The 17,558-nt window shown below is 48.4% G+C and overlaps 2 protein-coding genes across 11 annotated transcripts in view; one reads left to right on the top strand and one right to left on the bottom strand.

Moving 5' to 3' along the window:
* TSGA10 (testis specific 10) overlaps positions 1-5,604 on the bottom strand; it is a 74,350-nt gene extending 68,746 nt beyond the window's left edge. For 2 of the 7 annotated variants that reach the window (XM_045005582.1, XM_045005557.1), the window contains exons 1-2: positions 4,643-4,750; positions 2,502-2,621 (exon numbers count right to left, since the gene is read on the bottom strand). In XM_045005582.1, the coding sequence (XP_044861517.1) occupies positions 2,502-2,621; positions 4,643-4,699 (177 nt within the window). In that variant the 5' untranslated portion in view covers positions 4,700-4,750. The other 5 variants (XM_045005592.1, XM_045005611.1, XM_045005564.1 and 2 more) reach the window with 4 other exon arrangements.
* A 1,039-nt stretch (positions 5,605-6,643) lies between these two features.
* On the top strand, positions 6,644-11,060 carry C1H2orf15 (chromosome 1 C2orf15 homolog). 4 transcript variants are annotated; one of them, XM_044992513.1, is made up of 4 exons: positions 6,644-8,855; positions 9,112-9,199; positions 9,592-9,686; positions 10,472-11,060. In XM_044992513.1, the coding sequence occupies exon 4, from the start codon at positions 10,578-10,580 to the stop codon at positions 10,860-10,862; it is 285 nt and encodes a 94-aa protein (XP_044848448.1). In that variant the 5' UTR covers positions 6,644-8,855; positions 9,112-9,199; positions 9,592-9,686; positions 10,472-10,577; the 3' UTR covers positions 10,863-11,060. The 4 variants fall into 4 exon arrangements, with proteins under 4 accessions (XP_044848448.1, XP_044848468.1, XP_044848458.1 ...); XM_044992533.1 differs by lacking the exon at positions 9,112-9,199; XM_044992523.1 differs by having other exon boundaries at positions 6,644-7,500; positions 8,263-9,686.
* Positions 11,061-17,558: the final 6,498 nt, after the last annotated feature.

A 17,558-nucleotide genomic window follows, 5' to 3' on the forward strand; every position in this document is an offset into this window, starting at 1 on the left:
TTTTATAGGGACAGTCCCGATTTGGGGGTCTTTTTCTCAAATAGGCACCTATTACCCGCCACCTCCTGTCCTGATTTTTGACACTTGCTATCTGGTCAACCTAAGTGCCTCAGTGATTGTTACTGACCTAAACTCAGCAAGAGAACACTTAGTCTTTGTGTTCTCAAAATACCATTTGTGATTCAAATTACTTATGATTCAAATTAACAATCTTGGAATCATATTAGCACCTGGGCTGTTTCTGGAAGATAGAATAGTACTTGTAATTAAAAAAGTTCTTTCACCTGTGCCTGCTAAAAGAGAGTAACCTTTCCAGTGTTGACCTTGCTACCATCAGCCACTAGACTACTAAAATGCACTGTACAAGAGGCTGCATACTGGAACCATTTGGAAGCTTGAGCTAGAGCAAAATGCCACTGCTTGCATATTTAGAGATGTGTCACATAGTGCTCTTACAACAACATTCACAGTTGGTGGCTTCCATTAAATTTCTGAATAGAGTACAAAGGGCTGCTTTTAACATGTAAAGCCCTACTTGTTTCAGGGCCTAGTTAACGGAGTGACCATCTCCCTCCCCATACCACAGTTAAGATCCGCAATGGCACCTAAGTAGGGTTGCCAGGTGTCCAGTTTTCAAACAGAATGCCTAGTCGAAAAGGGACCCTGGAGGCTCCAGTGAGCACCGCCAACTGGATCTTTAGAAGTCCACTCAGCGGTGTTGCAGGGCTAAGGCAGGCTAGTCCCTACCTGTCCTGGCACTGCGCTGTGCCCCAGAAGTGGCCAGCAGGTCCCACTCCTATGTGGGGGGAGGCCACGGGGCTCCATGCACTGCCCCTGCCCCGAGTACCGTCTCCACACTGCCATTGGCCAGGAATTACGGCCAACGGGAGCTGGGGAAGCGGCGCCTGTGGGTGAGAGCAGCTGTGTGGAGCCTCCTCCCTCCCCCCCCGCCTAGGAGCCAGACCTGTTCCTGGCAGCTTTTGGGGCACAGCGCAGAGCCAGGATAGGCAGGGAGCCTGCCTTAGCCCCACTGCACTGCTGACCGGGAGCTGACCGAGGTAAGCCCACACCCCAACCCCAAGCCCCAACCTCCTGCCCCAGCCCTGAGCGCCCCCCAATCCAGAGTCCCCTCCTGCACCCCAAGCCCCTCATCCCTGGTCCAAACCCCTCATCCCTGGCCCCATCCCAGAGCCCACACTCCCAGCCCAAAGCTCACACCCCCTGCAGCACCCCAACTCCATGCCCCAACCTGCAGCCCGCCCTCGCACTCCAAATCCCTTGGCCCCAGCCTGGATCCCCCTCCTGCACCCCAAACCTCTCATCCCTGGCCCCACCTCAGAGCCCACACCCCCAACCCAGGGCCTATACCCCCTCCTGCACTCCAACTCCCAGCCCAGAGCCCCCTCCCACACCCTGAACCCATTGACTCCATCCCAGAGCCCACACCCCCAGCTACAGCCCTCACCCCAATCCCCTGCCCACACCCCCAGCTACAGCCCTCACCCCAATCCCCTGCCCCACCCCAGTGAAAGTGATGGGGGGGGAGTGAGCCACCGAGGGAGGGGGGAAATGTAGTGAGTGGGGGGCGGGGCCTCAGGGAAGGAGCAGGGCTAGGATGTTCGGTTTTGTGAAATTAGAAAGTTGGCAACCCTACACCTGAGCTGGAGCTTCCTCAACATAAATAAGGAATTCTTGGAAGAGTAGCCTCGACTCTAGAATTAGCATACCATCTTGCTAACCTGACCATGAATTCGTTAGCATCCAGACATGCTACAAAACCCCTTTTTTCTCATAGGCACTTAAGTAGAGGGGCTGGAGACTGAGCATGGTTTAGGATGTCTTTGGTTTTTGTGGGAGAGCATATTAACTGGAAAATGTGTAATGATAAATTAATGACTAACTGTGTGCATTAAATTTGGGAAAGTGCCTGCAACTCTATAGACAAAAAAAAAAGTATTAACTCTACAGCCCAATTATATCAGTCTAAATGCAACATTGATAACTACTTCACTGCTAATGATTTCAGCTAAAACATTTAGATATTTGGGACTGTGAACAAGTCTTGGGTGGATAACCATCATTTCCTTCTAATCTGGCCATTAGTCCTAGGAAGACTCCCCTCTCTCCCAATAACAGAGAGATGAAGGAATGACAGTAGTTGACCTCAAATGAATAGACACAAAGTCATTAACTAAACTATGATGTTTTTTGTTTTGCGAAGTTCCATCAATATTTAAGGACGTTAAGTCACGCTGACATAACATCATCACATGCTGACAAAATGCTATGACGTAAATGATGCAACATATCATGCCATAATTGATTTGGTTCTGCAATTCTATTCAGTAAGAAAAGGCTTGCCAGCTCTACGGACGGTGACACTTAATTAAAGAACAGATGTTATTGCTGAGTTATCATTTCATTATATAAAATTATCAGAATTCTTGTTCCTTACAAACTGCCACCAAAGCAAAAAACAAAAAGTAGAAAAATAAAACAACCTTTAAATTCAATTTATGGATGACTTTGTCTTTGTTCTTAGCCTTTCCTTCCAATTTAAAAGGTTTCTCACTGTCAGACACTGGATCCCTTATATTAAAATGGTCTTCTCTTGTTGTTACCTTTTGGGGGAATGGAAAACAGTATAAGAAGTACTTCTGTGGAATGAATTTCTGCATGCAGTCATGAAGTGTGAACTTTGAAAATGGGAGAAGACATACTCCTGAAGATATTTCATAACAATATTTCCCCTTACAGTACTTAACGCTGTACACTGAGAGAACATCCTGAGATAACACTGTTCATGGATACATACACAAGAGAAGCTAAAGATAAATTTTTCTATATTTCATTTTAAAAAACAATTTAAAAAATTCACCTGGAATTCTCTGCAGAGTCCCATTGCCCCTGCACCTGGAACCCCCACAATGAACCTTTGTCCATCCATATTCCCCCACTGAGCTGGCTGCACCCAGATTGCCCCACACAGAATCCTCTTGCCCCATACCTGGATCCCCCCACACTGAGCTCCTCCATACTTGGATCCTGCTGGTTGAGCCTACCTGCCCCACATCTGGTGCATCTGGCACAGAGGGGCATGGCCCCAAGATATTTCTGGGGCAGGTCCAGGCCTTGTGCTATGTCAGGGATGGGTGCAGCCTCACCGCTGAGTCCATGTCCTGCAGGTGGGGGGGTGGGGCTGGAGGGTGCTCTCCCACCTTTGTGCAGCCAGTGGCCTGTGCTCCCCACTGCCATGCTGGAGCCTCTGCATTTATTTATTGACAAATAAAACTTGCAGAATTTTAAAATATTGTGTGCAGAATTTTTAATTTTTTGGTGCAGAATGCTCTCAGGAGTAATGTTCAAACAGTTTTTAGACAAACAAAGAAAAAAATAGGACAAATACTAGTAATTAAGGGTCCTATCCTGCTCTCATTAAAGTTAATATGAGTTTTCCCAGGGATTTCAAAGAAACAGGATTGGGCCACAAATATGGGTGGGACAAATTGGTTCAGATAAAAAAAAAAGTGGTCATGCTGTGGAAGGAAACCTGTACTGTAGATCACAGACAACATGCACCCTGATCTCCTAGTAATGGACACATAACAAAATAAAAATCGGTGAACTGAATGTAAAATAATAGTATTTTATCACAGATTACAATGAAAGATATTAGATGCAAAATACTGCATAAGGGTTAGAGTCTGTTGCTATAAAAATCAACAGAAAAATCACTGGATCCAGCCCTGAAAAAAGCAAAACTAGCCTTGCTCTTTTTTTTTTTAAACTTAAAGGTATCTTTGAAAACTAACAAATCTGGTATATAACAGAGTCTGAATATATATGTCTTTACCTATTTTTTTTATAAGTCTACTATGTCAGATCTATTTGACATTAAAAAAACAAACCAGTGAAGCTTTGACAACCCCTTACTGAAACTTGCTAACTTACTTGTTGTGGGAAACCTGCTACCCACTGTCTACCTTTATGCAATAACCTTTCAGAATTACCTTTGCCTGGGCAGTGGTGGGTGCTTGGGAAGAGGGGGGGGGGAGGTTAACCAGTACATAAAATAACGTTTTTCCATCCTGATAGTTGTAATGGTGCCGGTGGGCAAGCAGCTTTTGCGCCTGGGCTAGGAAATTCTGATAGTCTGCAAAACCGGTGCAGATTTAATCACGGCTTTTTTCTTTTTAAAGTAAAGTAAACGACACTGTCTGCAGGGAAGTAGGCAGTACACGAAACACCCCTAGGTTGCCGCTTTCTAAAACTAAAGCAAGCGCCGCAGACGCTAAGGGCACTTGGTCTCACCCGAAGCCCAACGTCTCGCCGTGGCCCTGCCTGTCAGCCGGAGTCAAGCCGTCACCATGGTGACTGCGGGGCCAGCCCGTGTCACGGTGCCCCAGCCTGCTCCGGCGGCCCCGCGGCAAGGGCCGCTCTTGTGCCCCCCCGCAGTCGGGGAACCCGCGCCTCGCGCCGGGTCTTACCCGGGGGGGGGGGGAGGGGTCTTCCCAGCGCAGGCTGCGCGAGCCCAGCCCCAGGCCTCACGCGCCCGCCGGCAGGGCAGGGAGCAGAGGGGTCCCCGGCTCCCACCGGACGGGGCCGCCGCCCCAGCTGCCCCGAGGGGGGGGGGTGTCTGTACCTGCGGGGGACACGCCGCTTTCCTCCTCCTGCGCCCCGGGGACTTTCTGGCGCTCATGGCGGCGGCTCCCCCGGCTCTGGCCGGACTCCGCCGCCGCCCCCTCGCACTTACCCGCCGTGGCGCCCGCTTCTCCCGCTCCAGCCCCGCAGCCCAATCAGAGACCCGGCGCCGGCTCCCCCTGCTGGGCAGGGCGGGAGGAGGTCTCTCCTCCCGGTCACCCACCGCTCACTGCCCCCGGGCTCCCTCCAGCCGCCCCCCCACCCCCTGCGCGTCTCCCGTTACCTGCTGCATTAACCCCCTCGCTCCCCTGCGCGCCTCTCCCGGCCCCTCCCCCGCCCCGTTCCGAGCCCCGCGCTCCATCCCCCCAACCGTCGCTCGCGCACACAGCGGGCGGTGAAGCGCGCGCTCGTCGCGTGCCCTTCTGCCCCCCCCAGCCGAGCCCACCTTCACTCACCTGCCTGCACGCGCGCACCGGGCAGCGCAGAGCAGCCTAGGAGCCGCGCTGCCGGGTGTCCATTGATAACCCCCCTGTCCAGAGCCAGGGAGCGCGCGGCAGCCCGTTAATACCCGGGGCGACCAGGCTTATTAGGCACCCACCTGGCTCGGAGCGAGCGCAGCCAGCGGCCGTGTTAAACCATGTGCCAAAAACCCCAGCCTGAATGCCCCCCCCCGCAACCTGAATGCCCCCCCCGGCACCTGAATGCCCCCCTCACAATTGCACCTGCCGGCTTGGGGCAGCACTGAATTGCCGAGGGAGTTTCCACCGCAGCATTAATCCCCTTCTCACTGCGCCCAGCCCAGTACCCGCGCTGCTGTAGACTGGTTCGGACTGAGACGCGTTTTCCGTTTCAAGGACAGGGGCGGCTCTAGGATTTCTGGCGCCCCACGCATGGCGGCACGCCGCGGGGGACGCTCTGGTGGTCGCGGGTCCCGCGGCTCCGGTGGACCTCCCGCAGGCGTGCCACCTGCCGCCCTCCCCTGGGAGGCCGCCCCAAGCGCGCGCTTGGCGCGCTGGGGTCTGGAACCGGCCCTGTTCAAGGACTACTCCTAAGTGCTGTGAAATCCACACGCATGCTCATATTTTTTTAATTTGCTGTCAGTGAGGTTGCGGGGAGTGATGGTGGACTATTAGTGGTCCAGATATGGGGTCATTTGAGCAAGGGGCTCCTGAGAGGCAGCCCCCACCCGCAAAAAACCTCCAGCATTTTACAAAATCAACAGACCGTTATAGCGTGTTTGGGGGGGGGGGTTAATGCACACCTGAGGCTTAGATAGGGCATAGTACTCACTGCCCCTTTGGAGGAACAATGTTTAAAAAGTACGTGGAAATCACTCAAAGTCCAAAGGGATAGAAATGTGCACATACAGCGAGACTAGATAAGAGGGACAGTGGCTAGTGCATCTGGCATTGGCCACTGTTGGAATACAGGATACTAGGCTAGATGGACTATTGGTCTGACCCAGCGTGGCCATTTCTCTGTTCTTATATCTACAGACAGCCTGTGTTAGTAATTTAATGGCTCAAGGAGACATCTGTGGCCCTTGAACCTGAGCTATCCCCATGGGAGAAATCTGAGAATGATCTCTAGGCATGTTGCTATTAACTGCATTTGATGAGTTATTTGTTTGTTTTGTTTTTTCATTTTGGAAAATGTGCGCTGCTGCTTGTGCAGATCAGTTAGAAGGGGCTGTAACTATTTTCTGAAAAATAATAAATTACGTGTCTTATATGCAGATTCTTACAACTTTTGGTGCAGAGACAAGGAGACAGGGGCAGGGAGATCAGAGCAGTGGAGGGTGTATGTGTGAGAGAGACAATGCATGGGAGCATTGGCATTAGGAGAGTGGGGGGATCAGGGGGCAGAGGAGTTTGGGGGGAATAGGAGAGGGGGTTGGGTCTGCAATGTGGAAGGGATAAATTGAGATGGGAATGAGGACATAAGGTTGGTGGTAAGGGAAGTGAGGAGTTTAGGGGTGGGGGGCCTGTCAACCCCGCATTCTCCCCTCCCATATCTGTACCAGGATCAGGGGGACTGTAATGCTTTCTCAAGATCCCCAGGACTGTGAGTCACCTTGGTACCACTGGCCTCTGGCAAGAGGGAATCTTTCTTGTGGTAGCTGGGTGTCAGCTCCCTGACATTGCCAACCCTTCAGCCACTCAAGCACTGTCTTTTGGGCTCTGCCAGACCTTCCTTCACCTTGAGGAATCTATAGATACACCCTAGCCCCCGAACTCCCTCTAAAAGTGTTTCCTGCTGGCTCCAGCCCTTCTCACTACACACTCACAGAAATTACCAGGTTTGCTGTCCCCAAAGGGAAAAGTGTACACATCAGCTTGTTTGATTCAGCTGAGGATTCAAACTTTGCTTAATACCACAGCAATGAGATGTATTTATAATAAAAACAAGAATAAGTTTATTAACAAAGAACAGAGATTCAAAGATTCAAATGAGTACTGAATAAGAATATTGGAAGTAGAATGGTTTAATATAAAACAAATGTATAACACACTTTTTAGATGCTAAAGTTTAACTTTAACAGATTACAATCCTTGCCTAAAGTGGTTTCTCCTCTAATCCTTTTCTTCCAGCATCACCAACCCACATGGCTGGGATCCACCATTCATGGAAGCAAAAAGCTCCATCCATTTTTCTCTCTCAGTGATGGATAATCAGGGTGCTGTCCCTGACCCGACAGGAGATTAGACTGTTATGTGCCACAGGAAAGAACAGGAGGGACTGAAGTGCACCAGTGTCCAAGGTCCCTGCAATGGCAGGGAAATGATTGAGATACACCTGGATAACCCCAGCAAGTGACCTGCATCCACTTGCTTAAGAGGCAGTTAAACAAACCCCAAGGTTACTGCCAGTCTGACCCAGGGGCATAGCATGGATGGGCCTGTGTGGGACACAGGTCAACCCACTTAGCATCCAGGGACACTCAAATCAGAGCTGGAGTCCCCCGAATCCAGAGGTTGGGACCCCAACCCTAGTTCAGTGTCTGTCCGGTGTCTGCCCAGCTGCGTCCCTCACCTGCCAGTGTTGAGCGTTGCTGCCGTGATCTCCAGCCCCAGTGCCTGGGATGTGCCTTGTGGGGGCAGGTCTGGGTGGGACTAGTGCTGGGGCCGGAGACTGGGGCAGCAGCACATGGTGGCGGCAGGAAAGGGACGCAGCTGGTCAGACGGACACTGAGCCGGGTTGGGAGGGCTGGGCAGAGGTAGAGCCCTGGCAGGGCCCCCCTCCATCCCATGGGTGTGCCCTGCAGCCTTTGTGCCCTGGGCAGCCTCATCTTCGGGTTCCTGCTGAGCAGTAAGGCCAGTTGGAGGGGGTGGGGGAGGCGGGTCCCCCTCCCTCCTGCCTTCCCTCCTCCCACTCCCATCATTGCCCACCTCCCCAAAAGTTGAGGCCCACCCAGTTTTCCTGTCCTAGCTACGCCCCTGGTCTGACCTGGGAGAAAATTCCTTCTCGATCTCACATATGGCGATCAGTTAGACTCTGAGCATGTGAGCAAGAACCAGCCAGACAAGCAGCTGAGAGAGAGAATGCTCAGTGCCACCTTAAGGCCCTGACCCTCCCCACCCAATGTCCCATCTCTAACTCTGGCAATCTCTGATGTTTCAGAGGAAGGAAATTAAAAGAACCCACCCCGAATACACTGAGGGAAAAATCCCTTCCAGTCCCCTGCAGGGTGGCCAGCTGAAACCCTGAAGCATGCTTTTAGGAACATAAGACACAAACTGGAAGTGAGTCCCAGGCCACTAGGGCTGTTGAGCCCTGCCCCCTACCATCACAAGTGTTAAGGGACAAGAAGATTTGTCATTCCCTGGGACCTGTTGCACCATTAATGCCTGTCATTGTCCAGAAAAGGTGTGAAGGCGGAGTTCCTGACAGAGAGTTCTTTGGAGATTCCAAAAGCTGGGCTGATGGAGAATGGAAAAGACATGCCTCCCCCATCTCCACCTCCAGCAGGTTTTAGCACAGGAGTTTGTATCCAGGAAACCCTGCTTGGCAAACTGTCTGCCACCAGCCACCACTGTACAAACACATACCTATATTTAGACAGAGATCACTCCCTTCTGGGGATTAGGAGCTAGCAGCACCTTTGAAACACTTCTCCACCCACAGAGCACGGGGGAAGCCAGAGCAACTAAACCTCAAGAAGCCTACACCAGCACCAGGAAGAGCCTTCCTTTCACTGTTTTTGTTTCTGACAGGTCAGGCATCATCACTGCTTTTCATCTCTGTCAGCTGTAGCAGAAATTGTCAGAAAAGAAAATCTGCATTATCTAACATTGTCTCGTCTCTGAAATCGAGATGGAATTACAGGACAGGATTTCATATCCTTCCCCAAATTCTTCACTATGAAAAATTAATTGTAGGGGGAAAATATATCTTTTGTTGGAGCTTTATTCTTGTATTTTTTATTTTTTTCCTCTAAGTGAAATCTTGTTAAATGAATATCTCTTAAAGGAATAATGCTGTTAAAAGAAGGGATTTTCAGCTGAGAGGAAATGGAGACTGGAGACTATACACAACGGTGTTTTCAGAAGGGGAAGAGGTGACAGCAGCACTTATGAAAGAGAGGGAAAGACATAGTGGAGATGGTGTGATTAATTGTGATCTGTGAGGGCTATAGTTGAGAAGTAGGAAGTTAAAACTGCGTTTAGATAGGTTATCAGTTAGGGGAGATGCTTTTGTTCACAGAGGATAGGGAACATAGTGGTGGCTTTGACCTAGCCTTCACATATGAAGATTGTATTAAGAGTGAGCGAGACTGAGAGAGAGAGAGATTCATACAAAGTCTAGTCCCCATTGACTGGAGAAAAGAGATAGCTAAATACCTCTTTATGTGTGCACTTTATCATTTTGGAAGGCATTCTTAGATGCCATTTGATGGAAGTTTGCTCCCCACATTGGTCTAAAATAGCCCCAATTTGGCAACTTTTCTAGACACTGCAAACAACATCTATTGGAGAGCCTGTTTGGGAAGGACTGAGGGTATGTTTCCCAGAATGATGAAGAAGTGGAAAAAAAATTTTTTGGAGGTGAATTATTATTTTAAAGCTGCTGGAATTTTGTTGTTGTATTAGTTGTGTTAGAGCACCTAGAGCCTTATTTATGCATATTTATTATTATATTATTTAAATATAAATAAATAGGAACCTTCACACATAAACAGATAAATTTAGTGGTAGGAGAGATTGAAAAGGTGCCAGCTTACATATGGGGTCAAAGAAGAATGAGGTCCTTGGATTCAAAACAGCACTGAAATAATATATATTACTGATTTTCCAAATTAAGAAAGTAGTAAACCCCTCAGATCACTCACTGAGGAAAATATTATTATTATTATTATTATTAGATCTATTGGCAACCAGGTATGTTCTGGCCCCTCCAAAAGCAGAAAGAAGATACAACCCTACTCTGAGGAGTATATAAGCCAAGACCCAATCCTTAAACTGATCCCTTTAGCGATGTAAGCTAAATATAAGACAGGTTTAAATCAATTTAAGAGTCCACACAGGGTTGTCCCACAGTTTAACTAAATCAACTAAAAATACACTGTTAGTTAAAAGGAGGCAATTTTTTAATATAGGCAAGAGGTAAGGTGGGTACTCCACATACCTCAATTATGAGTTCCGACTTGCTGTACATCTGTACCCCTGTGTTTGCAAGAAAATAAGTGAATCCATATTTCCAACATCATAACATTAATATCAATTGAGAATCAGATTTCTTTATTAGGTTTTAATTTGTGTTAACTAAGTCACTCCTCTTATTCTATTTTTTCCTAATCTTTTTCTAATATTTTTTCTAATATTTTGCATAGGATTGTTACAACAATCAAGCTGAATAAAAGCATCCTAACTGACCCAATTCTTTGACCTTCAAGAGACTTTCTTGCATGTTCGTATGATTTGCATTGTAAGTGCACCATGGGCTTCTGCTTCAGTAAATCCAATACTCCAGTATTCGTCTTACAGAATGATCCAAAAGTGGGGAATGTTGAAGAGGATTATTTGCGACAAAATAGTGAAGAAATCCATGTTGAAGTCAGGACTCACTTATTCCAAAATACAGAAAAAATTAAGTTTGAAAAAACAGAAAATGGCATTAGAAATAATGCAGAAACTCACACGGACTCTTATTCTGATAATGCATTGCACTCTATGACTTATGTTAAAGAAACTGATGGTTTAGAAATGACAGATGTGGAATGAGGTTTGATGAGATAATTCAGGACTTGATCCAACCTGAACAAATGAATATAGCATAAAAATATTCTATTTAGTCTACCAAATAACAAATAAAAACAAAATAATGTTTAATAGCTGAGTCAAATAACCATAATCAAATATATTTTCGATTTCAAGATCTATTATTTGGCAATCTTTGGAGTAATTTTTACCATTGTTGAAAGTTCCCTCGTCCCATCCACCACAAATCAAACGTCTTAGAGCATATTCTTATTTTTGGGAATATGATGGGATGCACAAACCGCACATTGGGCCTGAAGGTGTTAAATGAGTTCAAATAGCTCTTCCCCTCCAGCCTGCAAAGCATGCCCCAATAGAAGAGGAAACTTAAAAGGGAGCAACTCAGTTCAGAAGTGGGAGGCTAGGGAGGAAGCCAAACCTACTCTGAAGGCTCCTGGACAAGTGTACCTCCCTGTGAAGACTAAGGCCTTGTCTATACTACATAGTTTTGTCAGCAAAAGGCGGCTTTTGCTGACAAACACTGTAAGTTTACATGCTACAAAGCTACTTTTGGCGGCAAAACTTTGCTGTTTTGCAGACAAAATAAAATCACCTTGATGAGAGACATAAAGCTTTTTGTGGCAAAGTTAAAGCGACAAAGCATCAGTGCTCATTATATCGACATAATAACTGGCCCCCCCAGTATCCCACCATGCCCACCCTGCTCACTATTTTGAACTCGGCTGCCCTGCAGGCAGTGTTGCCTCTAATTTTTCCCACCCATGTGCGGAATGAATTTTGTTATGTGCATCAATATGGAGGTGATGTGTGACACATCACCTTCATATTGGTGCACATAACAAAATTCATGTGGTGCGGGGGGGGAAGGGTTTGGAGTCTCGGAGGGGGCTCAGGGCTGGGGCAGAGGGTTGGGGTGCAGGGGTGTGAGGGCTCCGGCTGGGGGTGTGGGCTCTGGAGTAGGGCTAAGGATGAGGGGTTTGGGGTGTAGGAGGGTGCTCTAGGGCTAGGGTGAGGAGAGAGGACTTCCCCCAGCTCTCTCTCCCTACAGTAGCACTCGGCCTCTCCCCGCCGTGGCAGCACCAGGGCTGGGGCTGCAGGATAGGTGCCCCTCCCCTGGCAGGTCCGGGCCGGGGCTGGGTTCGGGCCACGGGAGGAGTGCTGCATGTCTGTCTGCCTTGAAGAAGTGGGGGAGGGAAGTCTAGTCTCTGGCTTAGGCTGGACTCCCCTGGCTACTGAGTTCACTAGCAGTCTCTCCTCTTAGGCCACCTTCAACTTTTTAAGCTCCCCTTCTCCAAACAGGGCATGCTCTGCAGGTATGCCTAATTTGCACTGCCTGAGTGCAGGGATGCTCATTAGGCTAACTGTCAGTGGGATGGGGGCATGTCCCATCGCATTCTACCCTCCCTCTGCCCCTCCACTTCCAGTCCCTCTCAAGACTAGAAAAGTTTCTTATTCAAGCATCAACCCAGTCCCAATCTCTCAGGGGGAAAAAAAAATTTGCATTTGCATGCTCCTTCCTGTCTCGGTGCTGCATGTGGAAGCTAGCTATAAGGCTGAAGTGCCAGATACCAGCACATAATCCAGGGGTTAGAGTCCTTCAAAGAGTGTAGCCAGTGTAAGGGCACAGTCTGTGAGTAGGGAGAAAGGACTACCCAGCAGGTAATACATAAGGGTGTCCACAGTCCACTTTATTGCCAGAGCTTCCTAACAGAATATGCTTTCTCCCTGGGGAACAACAGAAGGTGAAGAGCAGAAAAAGTCCTGGGAGAGCACTGATCCCAGGCCAGTGTCAGATGTGTCCATATTCATCACATTGTCTCAACAGACCTTTTTGGTGTCTTTGCCCTGTAGCAAATCAGTCTGGGGTGCTGAGATCGATGCAAAGATGGGAATGAACCAATGATAATATCCTGCCAAGCCCAGGAGGTAGCATATGTGTCTTTTCGTCCGGTGTGCAGGGCAGGAGTTTAATACATGGACTTTATCTCTCATGGTTTCACAAGGCCTCCTTCTTCCTGATACATTAAATAAGTCACTTCTTATACTTGGCAGGTTTAGCTGTGAAACTGGCCTCTTGTAGGAAAGTTAATACTGCTCTTAGGTGACTGAAGTGATCTTCTCACGTATGGCTATAGATTACAATGTCCTCAAGGTAAGTCACAGCATACTGATGGTGGGTTCGAAGGATTTGATTAATCAGAATCTGGAAAGACACTGCAACCCCTTGCAAGCCAAAATGGTATGATTTTAAAGGGGAAATAGCCAAAAGGGGTTGAGAACGCAGCCTTTTTGTGAGAGGATGGAGACAGGGAGATCTGCCAATTGTTTTTTGTAAAGTCCACCATGCTGAGGTATCATGCTAGGCCAACCACTCTAATAACTCATCCATGTGCAGCACTGGGTGAGTGTCAAACTTTGTGATGGAATTGACCTTATGAAAGTCGATACAGAATTGGACCAATCGCTCTTGGATTCCTTGATGACCCCCATTCTCAGCACTGCCTGCACCTCAACTTGGACAGTGTCTCACATCCTCCTGAGTAAGGGCCACAGATTCTTTCTAATCAGTTGTTCCGGTGCAGTCTCCACATGATGTTGTACGACATGTATTCTCCACAAGTGGGAGGTCAGACAAGGTTCTCCTTTGTGAAAGTGCTCAACTTCTTAAGATGTTCCTGTAGTTGGATGATGTATTAGGTTTGCTCTGAGGATGTTTGTATCTTGCTTCTCACAACACATCCAAGATTCCCTGGGGCTTGCATCTGTAGAATAGTACAAAGAGTGAGAAACTCATGGAGGCTTGACCTTTTGCATGGCAAATAGCAGTGGTGGGAAGAGCTAGTCCCAGTGCCTAGCCTCAGCACCAACAAACCACTTCAACATCTCTTAACGTCTTGTTAAATCTTTCCACCAGGCCGTTTGTGAATTGTACACTGATGTCCTCAGGGCCTTGATTTTAAGGCGGGAGTATTGCTCATGCATCACCTGCAAGGTGAAGTTAAAGCCTTGGTTTAGGATAAGTATAACATTAAAGTTATGTTTTATAAAGAAAGGCCCTGATTAGCAAGTAGAAGGAAGGCCTTGAAAATAATAAGTAATAAGGACAGAAGGAATAAAGTAGGAAGGATGTCTAATGCAAAGAATAACTAAAGAGCTAAGGGGAAGTTTCTGAAAACAAGGTCCCTGATCACTAGGTGTGACTGCAGATGTTTTAAAATCAAACAAAGAGTCTGTCTTAAAATTAACCAAAACGGCCTTTCCCCAACCCACACACCAGTGTTACAACCTGTGTGAACCCAGGTGTAATGGGAAAACTGTTGGATAGCAAGATGGAGGGGAGGAAAGGCCTTGTGAAGAAAAGAGGTTGTAAATTTTATCTGGATTAAGACTAGAAATAAGAGTGAACTGTCTCTAATTGGTTTTTAGCTGAAGTAAATAACCAGCAATGACATCACTTGTTTGTTAAAGGGTATAAAAAGTAAACTCTTAAAGGGTTCATTGCTAATACCTGCCTGATCATGCTGAAGCTGACTAAAATGGGTCTAAGCTCCTGGGTTTAGCCCATTTGTAAGTATCTTGACCAAATGCTTATAAATGTGTCACTGTTTGGATGTAGTAAATTGTTTATTATTTAGGATTTTTCAGCATGTTTAGAGCAATTGTGTAAGTACCAATTAGCCTTCAGATTTAACAAAGGAACTTATGGTTAAATTGGTGTTTGGTGATTTCCCATATTAATAATTTCAATTATTAATAATTCCAACACCTGGTCAATCAATATTTCCCACGAGAAGCTGAGCCAGGCATAAGCTCATAAGCTCAGGAACAATCACTGTCACCTTAGCTGAATGTGAGGGTATGGCTTCAGGGTAGTGAGTGGCACAGTCCAAGTATATGCTGACTTCCTGAGGAGCTCTTCTCTGAATGCCTCACCATAACCATTCCTATTCTCACAAATGGGGTTTCCACTAAGGACATTGAGACCAAAGGTGCCTTTGGGACAGTTTTAGCTACCACATACTGACACTCAGGACAGGAAAAGGAATACTCCCTTACCTCATGGTACACCCCTGGCCTGAAAAAGTGACTCAGAACCTGGTCCAGGGTCTTCTCACATCCTAGATATCCATGCAGGGAATATTGTGTGCCAGCTGGATTACAGCCACTTACAGTACCAGTAGTTGAGCTCTTAGTGCCACTGATTGCAGGTATCATTCCATGTGACAGAGCCTCTCTTTCTCCAGCACAAAGTAGGAGTACTGTCCCAGGCACTGGGAGTCTGCTGCCTTCCCATCTACAGACATCACCTGTTTGTAGGCATGGCTCAGCATTGTGTTATCATGCTGCTCTTGGACGAAGCTTCCCCCTTTGTAGTAAGGTCTCAAGGTCCACAGCCAGTGCCGGCCATCCCTGTGTCTCTCTGGCTGTCTCTGGTCCCAAGAACGTCCCTTCCTGAGGGTCTTCAGAGTACCCCAGGCCTACTAGGTTGATGGGGTGCACAGGTCAGGCCTGCCCTGGGGCTCAGTTGTGGCATGGATAAGATCATTAATAATTTGTGAAAAGGCTGACCAATCTCAGCCTATAATCACTGGGTATTCTAATTTCTCTGCTAGCACTTCTGTAGTTAAGTCAGTGTGGACCCCCACTGAGACAGGGCTTTGTCTCCACATATGCACTGTAGGCAAATTGTCCCCTCTGTGTCAATTGTCTCACCCACTAGGGGAGCCTGTATCACAGTTTAGTTACACTGTGCCCACTGAGCCCCAGTACCTCCTTCCCTTGGACCAACAGAAGGTTGGTCAACTTCGGGGGAGTCCGCCTAGGGACTCTCTTTTGCCATACAATCCCCTGTGTAGTTGCACTCCATCAATGGGCACTCTTTCCTCATGTGCCTGGGCTGCCCACAGGCAGGGGTGTGCACAGGAATAAAAATGTGACCGCTTTTGGAGGGACGGGTTCTGTGCCCCTGCCCTTGCCCCGGGGCCAGAGGAGCTGTCAGCTCCTGCCCCAGGGCCAGAGGAGCGCTGTGCCCCTGCCAATTATTCGGGGGGCATGTGCCCCTGCCCACAGGAGTAGCAGGTTACTAAGCTTGTGTCTGCAGGCTCCTTTCTGACAGGGGACATATTTAGACTATGAGAGAGACCTTTGTCTGAGCTAAGATTCCAGCCCAGTTGTTTGTGTCACTGGTCAGTTATCTGGGTGATACTTCATCTGAGCTCGGCCATGGACCCTTTTGACTGCAAGAAAATTATCCATCAGCTGCTTCATGTCTGACAATGACTCAGGGCAATGCCAGAGAACCCACTCCCAGCCCCTCTCTGAAAGTATGGGCATGAGCTGCTCGACGAGGACCAATTCCATAACTTGAGTCCTGGAAAACTCCTTGAGGGGAAGCCAATGCCAGCAATGCTCTTTTAAACCTTGCCCTAAAGTTCTGCCAATGTGTCTATTTGGTAATATCCAGATACTTTAAAATAGAAATTTCACCCAGTTGCAGTCTCTAGCCTGCTCTGAGCCAAGGTTACAGTGGGCCAACTGTGCCTGTCTCATTAGGGAGGGAGCTAAAACTAATGCCTGAATTTCCAGATGTTATTGAGATGCCAATGCTGCCCTCTCAACGGTGGTGAAGAATGCCTCCAGAACACTGTCAGGGCCCACCTTAGTTAACTTCTGACATAGGTGAGAGAGTTCCTCCTGGTGTATTGGGCCCTACCAGGCCTCCCTGTGCAGGGGCTGGGGTTTTTAACTGTGGCAAAAAGTCTGTGGGCAGTTCTTGCTGGTAGGTCACAATCACTTTCAGCAACTGCTGCTGTACTGATTGGGCCATCCACAGCTGCAACATCTGCTGCTGGCATTGTTGATGCTGGATTGCCTGCTTCTGTTGCCATTCCACCATCTAGCGCTCAGGATCCATCTCAACTGATGCCCCCTCTCCAAGGACTAGCACAAAACCTGTTTCTCTCTCAAGACATTGTATCAGGCACAGAGCATCATGCCTGCATCCTTCACTACATGTAGTCAGCTGGCTCTCAGCCTGGGCTCAGCTGTCACCTCTTTACATCTCTTGTCCTTGGAGCCCCCACTCTTGGGCAAGCTCACTGTCCCCTGTGGCAGTTGAATTCACTCCTGGGTTCCTTTCTGAGTCTAATTATTCCAGTCCCTATCACTGGTGCTTAGGTCCAGCTAGAGGGCACAGATGGAGAGCAATGGCCAGAGCCCCTCTCAGGGCTGCATGTCCCTCTGCCCTAAACAAGGGGAAAGAAAAGGAGAGGCTAGTCACTGCCTTGGGGTGTGCTCTTGACGTCAGATCGCTTTGTGAGAAGTATTCACCCATGGTGGATAGGGAGTTTCTGGCTTTTATTTTATTTTTTTAGACAGACTACAAAGGTCTCTGACCGCAGCAGAAGTTGGTCCCACAGAACAGACGCTCTCAGCCCAACCCTGCCTCGCTCACAGGACACACACAGAGCAAAATCCCCTCCTGCCCCTGCCCTGCCCTGCGCAGCCTGGTCTGCCTCGGCCCCGCGCCCCAGCGCGCCCCTCACGCGGCGCCCGCAGAACCCAGGGCAGCGCAGCAGAGCCCTGTTTTGTCCCGCCAAAGGCCCCGCCAGCTCACGTGACCTACAAAAGTCGCCTGGCAAGCCCCGCCCCCCTCGGGCGTGGGAGGGACGTGGTGTCTCTTTTCTCCCTTCCCCCGTG

Source organism: Mauremys mutica, chromosome 1, assembly GCF_020497125.1.
Source record: "Mauremys mutica isolate MM-2020 ecotype Southern chromosome 1, ASM2049712v1, whole genome shotgun sequence".
Taxonomy (NCBI): Eukaryota; Metazoa; Chordata; order Testudines; family Geoemydidae; genus Mauremys; species Mauremys mutica.